A 15,785-nucleotide genomic window follows, 5' to 3' on the forward strand; every position below is an offset into this window, starting at 1 on the left:
AATCATTTTGTACAAAAAACAATAATGCCACTTCCTAGTGAAAAGACAGGCCTAAATAGTTTTTTGACCAGTATTTTGTGTTAATGTGTAATCTGTCGCAGAAACAGCCCCAGTGCCTCATATGCACCCGTCAGACTGTACCGGTTGTGTCGCACGTTAGAGATCTGATCGACATTGATCCCCATTCAGAGCTCATCTTCGAATCTCCTCCACCTGATGTTGTCATTTCTATCAATGAGTGTTTCGAGCAGTTCACTAGAACCTTGAAGAAAAGCAGAGATGCTTCAGTCCACCTTTGGACAGATAAAACAAGACTTGTAATTGAACCTAGACGTGCGGCATTGTTGCTTCTCTTAATCTTTTTAATATTTTGTGTCATATATCTGAATGAGTGGGTAAAAACACTGAAATCTATTTAATCCATGTTCATTAATTAATTAATTTTACTCAGCATTTATATGTGGGGACAGGGACACCTTAAAGTAAAGTATACTTTACTTAAAATTATATAGTGCAACATCTGGGTGTTGGTTCTAGCTGCACATAGCATAATTGTTAAACAGACTCACCTTTTTTTTATTAACACTTTAGTATTTCTTCTTATTATTATTATGACAATTTAAGTGATCTGTTTATAAATGTATTTGGCTTCTAGCCTAGGCCATTGCGTTATTTATAAACAACTAATAGCCAATTCTAAATGCAATTTGAAGCCAATGTGAAGACATGAGGTCTGGTGTGATATACTCAGATGTTTTGTTTTGGTCATTATCCTGGCAAGAGCGTTCTGTGTGATCTGCCTCTGTTAATGGTCTTTTGGGAAGTCCACTGTTATGTCGATTAAACAGTTTCAAAAGTAGTGCACTTAAAAACTGCCCTCACAAGGAAGCACTTCTGCAATGCGAGTGCACAGATCTGTCCCAAATGACACACTTCATGTGCTCTTCATTTATTTAGCATATTTCTTTTCACAGCATTCATGCTGAAAACCAGTGCTTTCACTCAGAAAAATGCTGTGTACGATACCTTGTTAAATAATGCGATATTCAATATGCGATACAATATTGCTTAAAGTGTGTAAAGTAAATGTCAATTATATTTAAAAATTATATAATATAACAAATTTGTTTCACATTGTTTCTTGGAAAAGAAAGAATCACTACAACTTCTGAAAGTGACCAGCAATGTTTTAGTAGTACATAAAAAACAATGTCACAAATCTAAAAAGATTTTAATATCAAGGTGAACAAACAAACAAAAAAAATGTACACTAATTTTATTATCAATGTATTTTCTTCATGAACCACAGCAAAATCTATAGTCTAAAGTTAAAAAATGACCAAAGGCAAGTGAACAGTCAAAAATCAAAAGAAAAAAAAGAACAAATACACTATTTACAGGCATAGATCAAAGAAACAGTAGTATTCAGGTACAGAAAATTAATAATTTAGTGTAAAATGACACTGCATAGTGGTTACTGTATAAATTAAATTTAGGTTAATCTTTGTTATAGCTGTTTTGTTTGATTAACATTAGTGACATATTCAGCAGCATTTATTTATAGGCTGCTGTCCCTTTAAAATCACTTTTATGTGATGTTTTTACAGGTGTTTTTACACAGTTGTGTGGCCGCAGTGTGTGAAAACAATCAGCCTATAATGGTAAAAATCCACTCACTCATTTTATAATTGCAAAAAATCATAAACAGTCTCTCCACATGAGCAGTTCCAGATAAAGACATAGTCGGTGAAAGTCCCGCCCATTTGTGACGCTCTCTAACCTATTATCATATACACAGCCCTGAGTGAGAAACAGCAGTCTGCCATTACTGTTCTCTTGCTGGAGGTACAATGTCAGCGCCAAAGTGTTGGGATGCAGCAACGAACGAATCTCCATAGACTGGTGAGGACATGGTGGTTAACTTTCATTTTCGAATAAATGTCCAGGGGGAAAAAACTGCGCCAAGGTCGAAGTGTCTTCGGGCTCTCAGACGACACTGCATCACTCATCGGCATGATTGTGTCAATGACATTACTAAATGGGCCCAGGAATACTTTCAGAAACCACTGTCGGTAAACACAATCCGCCGTGCCATCAGCAGATGCCAACTAAAGCTCTATCATGCAAAAAGGAAGCCATATGTGAACATGGTCCAGAAGCGCCGTCGTGTCCTGTGGGCCAAGGCTCATTTAAAATGGACTATTTCAAAGTGGAATAGTGTTTTATGGTCAGACGAGTCCAAATTTGACATTCTTGTTGGAAATCACGGACGCTGTGTCCTCCGGGCTAAAGAGGAGGGAGACCTTCCAGCATGTTATCAGCGTTCAGTTCAAAAGCCAGCATCTCTGATGGTATGGGGGTGCATAAGTGCCTACGGTATGGGCAGCTTGCATGTTTTGGAAGGCTCTGTGAATGCTGAAAGGTATATAAAGGTTTAGAGCAACATATGCTTCCCTACAAACAACGTCTATTTCAGGGAAGGCCTTGTTTATTTCAGCAGGACAATGCAAAACCACATACTGCAGCTATAACAACAGCATGGCTTCGTCGTAGAAGAGTCCGGGTGCTAACCTGGCCTGCCTGCAGTCCAGATCTTTCACCTATAGAGAACATTTGGCGCATCATTAAACGAAAAATACGTCAAAGACGACCGCGAACTCTTCAGCAGCTGGAAATCTATATAAGGCAAGAATGGGACCAAATTCCAAAAGCAAAACTCCAGCATCTCATAGCCTCAATGCCCAGACGTCTTCAAACTGTTTTGAAAAGAAAAGGAGATGCTACACCATGGTAAACATGCCCCGTCCCAACTATTTTGAGACCTGTAGCAGAAATCAAAATTGAAATGAGCTCATTTTGTGCATAAAATTGTAAACTTTCTCAGTTTAAACATTTGCTATGTTATCTATGTTCTATTGTGAATAAAATATTGGCTCATGTGATTTGAAAGTCTTTTAGTTTTCATTTTATTAAAATTTAAAAAACGTCCCAACTTTTCTGGAATTCGGGTTGTAGTATTAATTTAGTACTTTCTCCTGTTTTATTGTTGGTTTCCCCTTTTCTGATCATTTGGAATGAGGATAAATTCCATGCAAATAAGTTCAAACATCAATTCAATATCTACTATTTCCTGAATATTATAAAATTTGAGTCATAATATGCAAATTAGATTAGTATATTTACACCCCACATAAACTTTCAGTCATGCCCAAAATTTTTCTTTTTTACAGTAGATCTCTATCTTTAACCTCTTTCAAGTCACAAGCTTTTGAAATCTTGATGTCAAAATCCAGCATTTTTTTCCAAAAAACCCTGGCGTCTAATATAAAAGCAAAATAGCAAGATTTATTTGACATCACAGCAAAATTTTCAAAAACTCGAGTATGCATAAAGTAAACACTCAAATAAATGTACTTTGTTACCATCCACCTCTGCTTATAGGAGAAAGTTTGCATCGGTTAGGGTACAATAGTGTTTTTTATGACAGTCAGATTTATAGTTTACTAATGCACCTTGTTCGGTTGGGCCAAAGGAATCAGATATGGTACACCTCCCACATCGGTGATACGAGGTTTGCCACAAAGACCTAATAAAAGAGAAATAAGAGTTGTTCAATGAGCCTTTAACACCTTGACCCATGGAATAACATTTGTACTCACCCTTGACAGGAAACCCAAAAGGCTCTTGTGTAAGATCTGGACAGTCAGTTACAGACACTTTTACATCAGAAAAATTCTTATTCAGTCCTGATTGCAGCACTGCAACACAAACACACACATACACAAATGGTTACAATTATCCTTACTAATATTACTAATAGATTACTAATAATCCTTAGTAAAATACTATTGCAAGGACAACTTAAAAGTGCAAACAGTAAATTGTTATTCATGTTTAGCTCGCTGTTGTTCGTCGCAGTAGTAAAAATGGACTAAGTGTATCTAGGACTGAACGCATTAATGCAATAATTTACTGTAGTCGGTAAAAAGTTTACATAATTTTAATTATTTCATTGAAAAAAAAATAACAATTAGCATTTTATAAATTTCTTTGAGTAAAACATTTAATAAGCCAGAAAAAAAAGTTTAATGTTGCAATGGCTGGTATTTGCAATCTGCATCAGCCTACATACAAACAAACAAGGAAGGGTAAAGAATCATTCAAAAAAAAATCTAAATGGTTTAAAACAGCCAGTTTGAAGTTTGGACCTGTATCACTTGGGTTTCTCAAGTTCAGTGAAAGAAAATAGTCATGCTACATGCTACACCCTTTGTTTTCAAATCAAAATGCACCGATTACCCTGGCATAATTCCGCGAGGTTTGGAACGTGCAGCTGGAATTTCTCGGTCTTGCCGGTGTCTGCCATCCTTTTCAGCGTGTATCGATCTGTCAGGCTCACGCATTTAGACGGATCACATGACGACGGGCTTTTCCTTCCGCTCGTATCATTTCACAGCTCGGAGCAGAGCGAAAGGGGCATGTAAACTCATGAAAACGCTTTGATTGGCCACCCAGAAAACGTAAACACGCCCTATGGAATGACATTTAGGACAATATTCAAAAAGAACTTTAAATTGTATTTGGAATTGCATGCATTTTGTCATAATCCACACGCAATTGCAAATTGTGCCTTTGTGTCTCCATTTTCATTTTTCGTGTATATAACATGTCTGCCAAACTGCAAAAGGAAACACAAAGTCCACTTGCAATTGCATTTCCAATGTCTTACGAGTTATGGCCATGTCATTTTGCAGTAGCAATAGAAAATCAGCCATTTGCTATTTCACTTCGTAAGAGTCTTGCTCCAACCCTCACAGAATTCAGATAGAATCGCAATCCCCTTAGCGCTTGCATTTCCAATGCCTAACAAAAGTCAGCTGTCAATCAGTCTTGAGGGTGGGGTTTATTATACTCGGTAAGTATACCACGCCCACAACTGGTGGAAAACAAAACATCATTATTCATTTCTATGAGGAAAATGGGAAAAAATAGGAAATTGCTATTTTTGTAATAAAAACATGCCCATTTATTTATTTACTTCAAACAAATAAAGAAGTCAGAACTGGTTTTATGTTCACCAGTCAACCAGAAAAAAAGAAGCAAAAAGAAAACTGTCATGACTGCAGTCTGCAATGGATTCAGAGTGTTAAAGCGTCACATAGTGGGGTGCTTGGGAAACATTGGAGTGGATTCAAGAATGTTTCGAATGAATATCCTCATCACACAGTGAATTATATTGATGGTAAAAAAAGAAAGTGAAGTAATGTGGCCAAGTATAGTGACCCTTACATGGATTTTGTGCTCCGCATTTACCCCATCCAAGTGCACACACACACACAGTAGTCAACACACATCCAGAGCAGTGGGCAACCATATTGCTGTGGCACCCGGGAAGCAGCTGGGGGTTCAATGCCTTGCTCACGGGTCTTCCTTGAGTCATTGTGTTGAGGGTGGAAGACAGCGTTGCTTATACACCCCCCACCCCCCACCGATTCCTGACAATCCCTGCCGGACCTGAGACTTAAACCCGCAAACTTTGGGTTGCAAGTCCAACTCTCTAACCATTAGGCCAAAACTGCCAAGGCCAGAGAATCTGTAAAAACTTGGCATGATGTGAGTAGTGCGTCGCCAACGTGACTGTGCTCAATCACAGCTCATGTTCAGTTTGTAAGTGGATGCTCTGAATTCTGCTTTATTTCAGAAATTAATTTTACATTATTTTTGTACAATTTATGAATGAACTACTGTATATTTGTATCTTTTTGACTTTTTGACCTTTTTTGGCTATCGCACACCAGAAGGGTTATGTTCAATTCAAAAGTGCAGTTCAAAACCTTGTAATCTAATCACCAAACCAGGCCAAAGTTCACTTCAAGAATGAACAAAGTGGTGTTGTTTGTAGTATGGCAAAACAGAACAAAGAGCAAGATCCATACAAAGTATTCAGACTTTATTCAAGCCACAGATTTCGCTGAAAAATGCATAATACATGATCTTACGGCCTAGGATGAAGTCATTATGTACATTAACAATCATTTTGTACAAAAAACAATAATGCCACTTCCTAGTGAAAAGACAGGCCTAAATAGTTTTTTGACCAGTATTTTGTGTTAATGTGTAATCTGTCGCAGAAACAGCCCCAGTGCCTCATATGCACCCGTCAGACTGTACCGGTTGTGTCGCACGTTAGAGATCTGATCGACATTGATCCCCATTCAGAGCTCATCTTCGAATCTCCTCCACCTGATGTTGTCATTTCTATCAATGAGTGTTTCGAGCAGTTCACTAGAACCTTGAAGAAAAGCAGAGATGCTTCAGTCCACCTTTGGACAGATAAAACAAGACTTGTAATTGAACCTAGACGTGCGGCATTGTTGCTTCTCTTAATCTTTTTAATATTTTGTGTCATATATCTGAATGAGTGGGTAAACACACTGAAATCTATTTAATCCATGTTCATTAATTAATTAATTTTACTCAGCATTTATATGTGGGGACAGGGACACCTTAAAGTAAAGTATACTTTACTTAAAATTATATAGTGCAACATCTGGGTGTTGGTTCTAGCTGCACATAGCATAATTGTTAAACAGACTCACCTTTTTTTTATTAACACTTTAGTATTTCTTCTTATTATTATTATGACAATTTAAGTGATCTGTTTATAAATGTATTTGGCTTCTAGCCTAGGCCATTGCGTTATTTATAAACAACTAATAGCCAATTCTAAATGCAATTTGAAGCCAATGTGAAGACATGAGGTCTGGTGTGATATACTCAGATGTTTTGTTTTGGTCATTATCCTGGCAAGAGCGTTCTGTGTGATCTGCCTCTGTTAATGGTCTTTTGGGAAGTCCACTGTTATGTCGATTAAACAGTTTCAAAAGTAGTGCACTTAAAAACTGCCCTCACAAGGAAGCACTTCTGCAATGCGAGTGCACAGATCTGTCCCAAATGACACACTTCATGTGCTCTTCATTTATTTAGCATATTTCTTTTCACAGCATTCATGCTGAAAACCAGTGCTTTCACTCAGAAAAATGCTGTGTACGATACCTTGTTAAATAATGCGATATTCAATATGCGATACAATATTGCTTAAAGTGTGTAAAGTAAATGTCAATTATATTTAAAAATTATATAATATAACAAATTTGTTTCACATTGTTTCTTGGAAAAGAAAGAATCACTACAACTTCTGAAAGTGACCAGCAATGTTTTAGTAGTACATAAAAAACAATGTCACAAATCTAAAAAGATTTTAATATCAAGGTGAACAAACAAAAAAAAAAATGTACACTAATTTCATTATCAATGTATTTTCTTCATGAACCACAGCAAAATCTATAGTCTAAAGTTAAAAAATGACCAAAGGCAAGTGAACAGTCAAAAATCAAAAGAAAAAAAAGAACAAATACACTATTTACAGGCATAGATCAAAGAAACAGTAGTATTCAGGTACAGAAAATTAATAATTTAGTGTAAAATGACACTGCATAGTGGTTACTGTATAAATTAAATTTAGGTTAATCTTTGTTATAGCTGTTTTGTTGTTTGATTAACATTAGTGACATATTCAGCAGCATTTATTTATAGGCTGCTGTCCCTTTAAAATCACTTTTATGTGATGTTTTTACAGGTGTTTTTACACAGTTGTGTGGCCGCAGTGTGTGAAAACAATCAGCCTATAATGGTAAAAATCCACTCACTCATTTTATAATTGCAAAAAATCATAAACAGTCTCTCCACATGAGCAGTTCCAGATAAAGACATAGTCGGTGAAAGTCCCGCCCATTTGTGACGCTCTCTAACCTATTATCATATACACAGCCCTGAGTGAGAAACAGCAGTCTGCCATTACTGTTCTCTTGCTGGAGGTACAATGTCAGCGCCAAAGTGTTGGGATGCAGCAACGAACGAATCTCCATAGACTGGTGAGGACATGGTGGGTAACTTTCATTTTCGAATAAATGTCCAGGGGGAAAAAACTGCGCCAAGGTCGAAGTGCTGCAAAGTGCTCTTCCGCCATACATTATAGTTATCATTTTTTATCCGCGTAGAAAATCCGACCACATTAGTTCACAAGCAAAATTGAGAAGAGGTTGATTATTGCTGTGGCAGGTTTACCAATATTCTACAGCGTGTCCCTGTTTGCGTACAGGGACATAAGAAAAATTATGCAAGGACCAAGGTGTCTGAGATTATTGGTGTTCCTGGTGAGTTGCTGATGTGCATTAATGTTATAGGAATAATAATCTAATGGTATAATAAATAATAGTATAATAGTCCCAGTTCACTTCAAACTTTTAAATCAATTTTGATTATACCTACATTAAGTAATGTTTATGCCTGATTATACTTACTTAAAGGGATAGTTTACCCAAAAATGAAAATTATCGTTAATGACTCACCCTCATGTCTTTCCAAACCCGTGAGACCTCCGTTTATCTTCAGAACACAGTTTAAGATATTTTAGATTTAGTCCGAGAGCTTTCTGTCCGATGAAACCGGTTTTTGACTCGAGAACGAGTCAGTCTTTCGTTCGTTATCTGGCTCGGCTCGGTGTTCATCTTCAGTTCTCTCTTCCCAGCAGTTCAGTCAGTGTACTGTTTGAGTACATGAATTACTCCAGGATATTGGTTATTTTGACTCAGAGGGAGTGTCAGCCACATTAAAAAAGTTAACAGCTTAAGTCATTTGTGGATTAATGTGTATTGGAGACGCGAACTGTTTCAAATCATTCAGTTCGATTTGATGAACTGGTTCAAGAAGAACTGGTTAAATCGAATGACATAATTAGTGACATAATTGTAATTTTTGGGTGAACTAACCCTTTAAGTTTAACCCTTTTTTCTTTCTTTTTTTTATTTTTTATTATGCAGGTAAAGAATGTGACAATGATTACAAGTGCCAAATACAAAATCACTTGGACAAACAAACATAAAAACTGATAGCTAACATTTAAAGATAATTCTGATAACTCCTGTATGTATTCTTGTAAGTGTTAGTATGTGTGTGTGTGTGTGTGTGTGTGCGTGTGTGTGTGTGTGTGTGTGTGTGTGTGTGTGTGTGTGTGTGTTTCATTGTATCTAGGTGTGTGGAGGAAGCATACAAATCCTTGAGTATCTAACAGATTTATAACAGATATAACAAGTATAACTAGAAAAAAAAGTTATGAGGGGTTTACTAGTGGAGACAACAAGTATTGTTAGCAATAATGATGACAAAGATATATATGGACTATAACCACAATAATAATAATAATAATACTAATAATAATAATAATAATAATAAGGATTTCACTGAAATTGGGAAAAGGTGGAGGATAGTGAAGGACGCAAGTAATAATAATGATATTAATAATAATGGTAATCAATTTTAAATTAATAAATATTAAATAGATTATTAGGGTTGTCCCTGATTCCTTAGTGGCTACAACATACAGTACCATGGCTTAATTCCATGCCCATCTCATACCATAGTGGAATTGCCTAGGAAAGATTTTGTGGAAGAACAGGGCCCAAAGTATTCCCCACCATCCCTAAAAATACCAGCCATCCCTGGCCACTACCTGCATGCTATGCTTGTCTTAGATGTCTGCTTTGTATTTATTTACATATATTTTTTCATGTATAGACGTGTCTGTCTCAGCTAGTTTGTGATGCATTAAAAAAGGTGAGACGGCCCACTTGCTCTCTGTATGTGTCCCCCCCCCCCCCCCCCCTTTAATTTTATTTAGTATACATACATTCATACACATATACACACACACACTCACACACACATGCATACAAATGCACACATCATGCATTTTAATAGGTGTGCATGTATTTTAGATATGTGATGCATTATAAAAAGCTAGGCATGCAAGTCAGAACCAGCTATGGTAAAAGAACCTGGAAGAAAGAGCTCAAAGAGATGGCGGGGAGACACAAGCCCCATGCCCCACACCACACCCACCAATATTTCACTTTATTTATTAGTGCTTAATAGTCAAATAAATACAGAAATAAATGAGTATATAAATAAGTAAGGGAATGAATGAAAGGGGAGGCGTAAAAAGGAAACAAATGTGTGGACTGGATATGTACATATAAACCATATTTAGTGGTATTATTATAATAGTAGAGATAAAATATATAACAATAGAATTAAATCTTATGTCAATAATATACAACAGTACATATATATATATATATATATATATATATATATATATATATATTAGTGCTGTCAATCGATTAAAAACTTTAACTAGATTAATCACACATTTTTTTCTGTGATTAATCGCAATTAATCGCAATAAAAAAAAGAAATGTTTTTGTACGTTTTTAATATATTTTTTAATGTAATAATTTCACAGTTAAATTTAAATACTTAAATGACATCTTTTTATGAATGAAGGCCAGTATTACTGATATTAATACAGCTACTGATTTTTTTTTTTTTTTTACATTTATTATTAGGCTTCAAAAATATAACAGTTTTTAATTTAAGTAAACTTAAAACAATGCTAACATAAACCCATAATAAATGTCATGTTTACTCCTGCCCTTCCTGTCTTAACAGTTAGGAAATATACAGAAATTTAATAAAGTTATCAAAGTTATATGCAGTCTGCACTGCATAAACTATAAATTAAATAGTTAATCCTTATTAAAGCTACAAAAGTTATTTAGTCAAGAGCAGCGAGTCATTTTCTCAGTTCCCTTTGTTCTTTAACTTTACTGACAGGAAGCTTTATTGGCTGCTGTCCCTTTAAGAGCAGACAGACACGCGGATCTCACCGTTTATATACTGTCTATGGATCTCGCCTCATTCTCTCACAACTCTTTTTGTTCATTTTAGACTTTATATAAATCATTTAAGATTGCTCTTATGAGGATAATCGACAAAACTGGCACTTTGGGATGTTTATTGTTAGTTCAAGCGCTTAAGAGAACTGGATTCTGGCGCCCTGTCTATGCATTGTGTGTGTGTGTGTGTGTGTGTGTGTGTGTGTGTGTACGTGTGTATGTGTCACATAAGGGCATTCACAGACAGCGCATTCTCTTTTGTCTTGCCGCGCTTGAAATGTTTAAAAGCATTTAAATGAATAAGAGCGTGATCATATAATGTAAAGCTAGCCAAGGGATGGCAGAAAATACGGATGCTGCGTTAATTGCGTTAAATATTTTGACACGTTAAACCAGACAAAAATTAATCGCATGCGTTAACGCGTTAACGTTGACAGCACTAATATATATATATATATATATATATATATAGATATATATATATATATACACACAGGTGCTTCTCAATGAATTCATTCATTTTTAGTGAATTGTTGGCCGTCTGGAAAGTATGTTCATTTACTGTACATGTACTCAATATTTGGTAGGGGCTCGTTTTGCTTTAACTACTTCCTTAATTCGGCGTGGCATGGAGGTGATCAGTTTGTGGCACTGCTGAGGTGGTCTGGAAGAACAGGTTTCTTTGACAGTGGCCTTTAGCTCATCTGCATTTTTTGGTCTCTTGTTTCTCATTTTCCTCTTGACAATAGGGCTTGGGAGTCGAGGTGCATTCTGGGACGTGGCAGCCGTATTGATGGCCTCGCAAATATAAATATTCAGCAAGTCGAACGAGAAGGAGCAGAGTTGGGAGAAAGAAAAAATATGTTAAAATCGTGAAAAGGTTGTGGGATTTACAAGGATACGCCAAATAGGGATGCCAGGAACCGGTATGTGAACAAACAGTTTACCATTAACAGTTTGGATCCATATAAAAAAATTCCAAACAAAGAGTGAAGCACAGACGACGACTTGCTACCGCATTTTTGCATTACAGATATCTTCGGCTACCTTGTTCGTTTTATGATCGCCTACACTTCAGAACAGTGCCGAAGCTACAAATCATTGGAGTCTCATGTGCAGTTCACAAATGGATGGGTTTAGAAGCTGCAGATCATAAAGCCGACAAACAGTATACAGTAATATGGACAACGGTAAACTGCGCTCCACCTAGCTGCTAGTTTAGTAACTGTTACTGCTAACAACCACTCACAAATGTACTTTTTACTATGCGTTTCAAAAGTGTAGTTAGTAACTGTCAACCCTCCCGTTTTTTCCGGGGTTCTCACGTACGTATTTGAGCTCTGTTCCCACTGTCTTCCCGTTTTAGTATTTTCCTGTAAAATATCCCGTGAGCCCTTCCATCGGACCTGTTAGTCTCTGTACTGTTGTCTTGTTGTTACACCCTTGCCCTTCCAGCGAAACAGATGTTTTCAAAGCATCGTTTTGCATACTTGAAAGCAACCTTAGCGTGATGTTGGCTTTTTTAAGATAAAAGCGTGGTTGTTACGAGAGCACAAATTCACGCCAATCTGTAAGCAAAGTAACGTTAGACCTAGCTTCAAAACTCGCTTAGTTAATGCAGCAGTTTTTTGCTGTCAGTAGAGGGATAGCAACGGAAGATGAATGTTGAAATTTTCCCGTATTTTGGATGATTAAACCGGGTAATTTCCCTTATTTCCAATGTTCAATGTTGAGAGGGAGTACGTCTAAACACTAAGCAGTAGTCCGAGTAGCATTAAAGGAGGCCATCAACATGGTGCCACATCAAGTAATGACGTCACGACGCCCAAGCCCTATACCCCACAGATTCTCTATAGCCCCTTTCACACTGCCAATCCGGCAAATACACGGGTAAAGTGTTCCGGCAATTGTTCCCGGGTCGCTAGATTTTGCACTTTCAAACTGCCAGTGATTACCTGGGATATGTGCGTGCTTTCACACACAACCCGTAAAGATCCTGTAACGACACGTGACATCAGGGCGTGACGTGTAATGTACGAGTCGAAAACGATAGGCACGTTATACTTTCACTGAAGCAAGTGAACGATCTCGGCATCAGCGCGGAAAGTGAGGAACTAACTGATCTCTGCTTCATTACAGTTTGCACATATTTTTTTGGCACGAACGTTGATCTTCCTTCAAAACAGCCGGTAAAAGGATCGCGCGATAACGCACGTCTTCACTTCGACACGGCATTAAATCTGGCTTTTGTTCACACAGTGCTCGTCTCGGGTTGAACCCAGCAATGTTACTAGGTCCCCGATCCGGGTTCAATGCCGGAATCAATCCCGGGACGTGTTTGCTTTCACACAGAAGGCGACCCGGCAATGTTCCGGCAATTTGCTGGGTCCGACGTGCAGTGTGAAAGGGGCTTATGGGGTTCAGGTCTGGTGAGTTTGCTGGCCAGTCAAGCACACCAACACCATGGTCATTTAACCAACTTTTGGTGCTTTTGGCAGTGTGGGCAGGTGCCAAATCTTGCTGGAAACTTAAATCTGCATCTCAAAAAGCTGGTCAGCAGAAGGAAGCAAGAAGTGCTCAAAGATTTTTAGGAAAACAGGTGCAGTGACTTTGGTTTCCAAAAAACACAATGGACCAACACCAGCAGATGACATTGTACCCCAAATCATCACAGACTGTGGAAACCTAACACTGGACTGGACTTCAAGCAACTTGGGCTATGAGCTTCTACAGCCTTCCTCCAGACTCTAGGACCTTGGTTTCCAATGAAATACAAAACTTACTCTCATCTGAAAAGAGGACTTTGGACCACTGGGCAACAGTCCAGTTCTTCTTCTCCTTAGCCCAGGTAAGACACCTCAAGAGTGGCTTAACACGAGGAATACGACAACTGTATCGAAATTCCTTGACACATCTGTGTGTGGTGGCTCTTGATGCCTTCACTCCAGCCTCAGTCAATTCCTTGTAAAGTTCACTCAAATTCTTGAATCGATTTCGCTTGACAATCCTCATAAAGCTGCGGTTCTCTCGGTTGGTTGTGCATCTTTTTTGTCTACACACTTTTTGCTTCCACTCAACTTTCTGTTTACATGCTTGGATACAGCACTCTGTGAAGAGCCAGCTTCTTTAGCAATGAATGTTTGTAGCTTACCCTCCTTGTGAAGGGTGTCAATGATTGTCTTCTGGACAACTCGCAGGGCTCTCAAGTTTTGAAGACAGGCAAGAGTGACACCCCCAACCCATACCACCCCCCACCCCCCAGAAGAAAATATTTCACACATGACACTGACAATTTAACCAAATACAAAGTGTTTATTCAATTTCCATTTCTAATTTTTTTTTGTGTGTGTGTTTGAGTGCGAGTTTTTGTGAGAGAGAGAGAGAGAGAGAGAGAGAGAGAGAGAGAGAGAGAGAGATTATGACTGGTGTTGTTTGTTGTAAGTGTTTGTTGCCTTTTTGGACTCCTACCATTTTCGCCACCTTCTCTGGGCCTCCTAGAATAGCATCCTGTAACCTGCTCTTTTTGGGGGGCTTTCCTCTCAGGGTGAATGAAAGGATGCTTACTTTCCTTTTACCTGACATCTTTGAAAGAAAGATGCAATGATTAATGCATCCATGGCCAGGATTATATAATTATAAAATATGACATGATTTTAAAAGTGACCTAGAACATCGACTATGCAATACACTTTAATTCATTTAGTGCTAATAAAATTATTAAGCCTATTGGAGAGAGATATATTTATAATGTGACAATATGTCAGTCATCGTGTGATAACGAAAATATGACTAGGCCTAGACTAACGTTACTTGTTCTGAGCAGATGTTGTCAGTGAACAGGCTGTAAAACTGTTGGCTAAGTAACAGACACTCATGAAAAACTGATGCTAATTATCTGGGAAACGTTCTCTAACAGCAGTCAAGTTGTCATTGTTTGTGTCAAACAAGTTGTGAATTTGTTGTAACAGGAGATCATTACTTATTTTGTGCTCAAAGTGATGCTCGGAGCTCCAGTGGTTTCCTCTGTGGGTGAAAGAGGAAGATGGTGAACAATTCCAGGATGCTTTTTTTTCATTGGTTGTTGCGTTAAATCTTACCCAGATACAATAGTGCTATTTTCTGATTGGCTATTGTGTAGCCTATTTCTTTTTTTTGATTGGCTGATAAGTGGCAGGCTCGATTAAGAACTCCAGGGGAGACGCGCTTGATTCCTGCCGGTTTCCATAGTGAGAGCGGCGCGACCAGATAATTTTTAGGCGCTGTGGCATATTAAATATATTATAAATAGTTTTTCTGCGTGAGAAATACAATGTGTGGCGGGAGTGCGTGACAAAAGACCGAAATGAGTGACTGTCACGCTCAATGCGTGACACTTGAGAGCCCTGCAACTGTCAAATCAGCAGTCTTCCCCATGATTGTGTAGCCTAGTGAACCAAACTGAGAAACCATTCTGAAGGCTCAGGAAACCTCTGCAGGTGTTTTGAATTGATTAGTTGATTGGCATGTCACCATATTCTAATTTGTTGAGATCATGAATTGGTGGGTTTTTGTTAAATGTGAGCCAAATCATCACAATTAAAAGAACCAGAGACTTAAACTACTTCTGTCTGTGTGCATTGAATTTATTTAATACACAAGTTTCCCAATTTGAGTTGAATTACTGAAATAAATTAACTTTTTCACGACATTCTAATTGATCGAGTAGCACCTGTATATATATATATATATATATATATATATATATATATATATATATATATGTGTGTGTGTGTGTGTTTGTGTGTGTGTGTGTGTGTGCGTGTGTGTGGTATTTGTGCTTCATACATTAGCCTATTAGGTAAAGGATCTTAATACTTTGTCCACAACCATATTTAATGAGGTTAACTTATAATGTTACCCTCCTTGTGGTCAGTTTGCATAAGATCAACAAGCTTGTTTGCTTTGCGGCCTATTTAAATTCTAGATAAGCATTCGATTCTATGTAAGATC

At 37.6% G+C, this 15,785-nt stretch overlaps 1 protein-coding gene across 1 annotated transcript; it reads right to left on the reverse strand.

Moving 5' to 3' along the window:
* Positions 1-3,295: 3,295 nt before the first annotated feature.
* Positions 3,296-4,464, reverse strand: LOC132136847 (ester hydrolase C11orf54 homolog). Its single transcript, XM_059547396.1, has 3 exons — positions 4,300-4,464; positions 3,660-3,758; positions 3,296-3,586 (listed from the first exon to the last, which is right to left on the reverse strand). The coding sequence occupies exons 1-3, from the start codon at positions 4,364-4,366 to the stop codon at positions 3,504-3,506; spliced, it is 249 nt and encodes an 82-aa protein (XP_059403379.1). The 5' UTR covers positions 4,367-4,464; the 3' UTR covers positions 3,296-3,503.
* Between the last annotated feature and the right edge of the window lie 11,321 nt (positions 4,465-15,785).

The sequence above is a fragment of the Carassius carassius genome, chromosome 4 (assembly GCF_963082965.1).
Source record: "Carassius carassius chromosome 4, fCarCar2.1, whole genome shotgun sequence".
Taxonomy (NCBI): domain Eukaryota; kingdom Metazoa; phylum Chordata; class Actinopteri; order Cypriniformes; family Cyprinidae; genus Carassius; species Carassius carassius.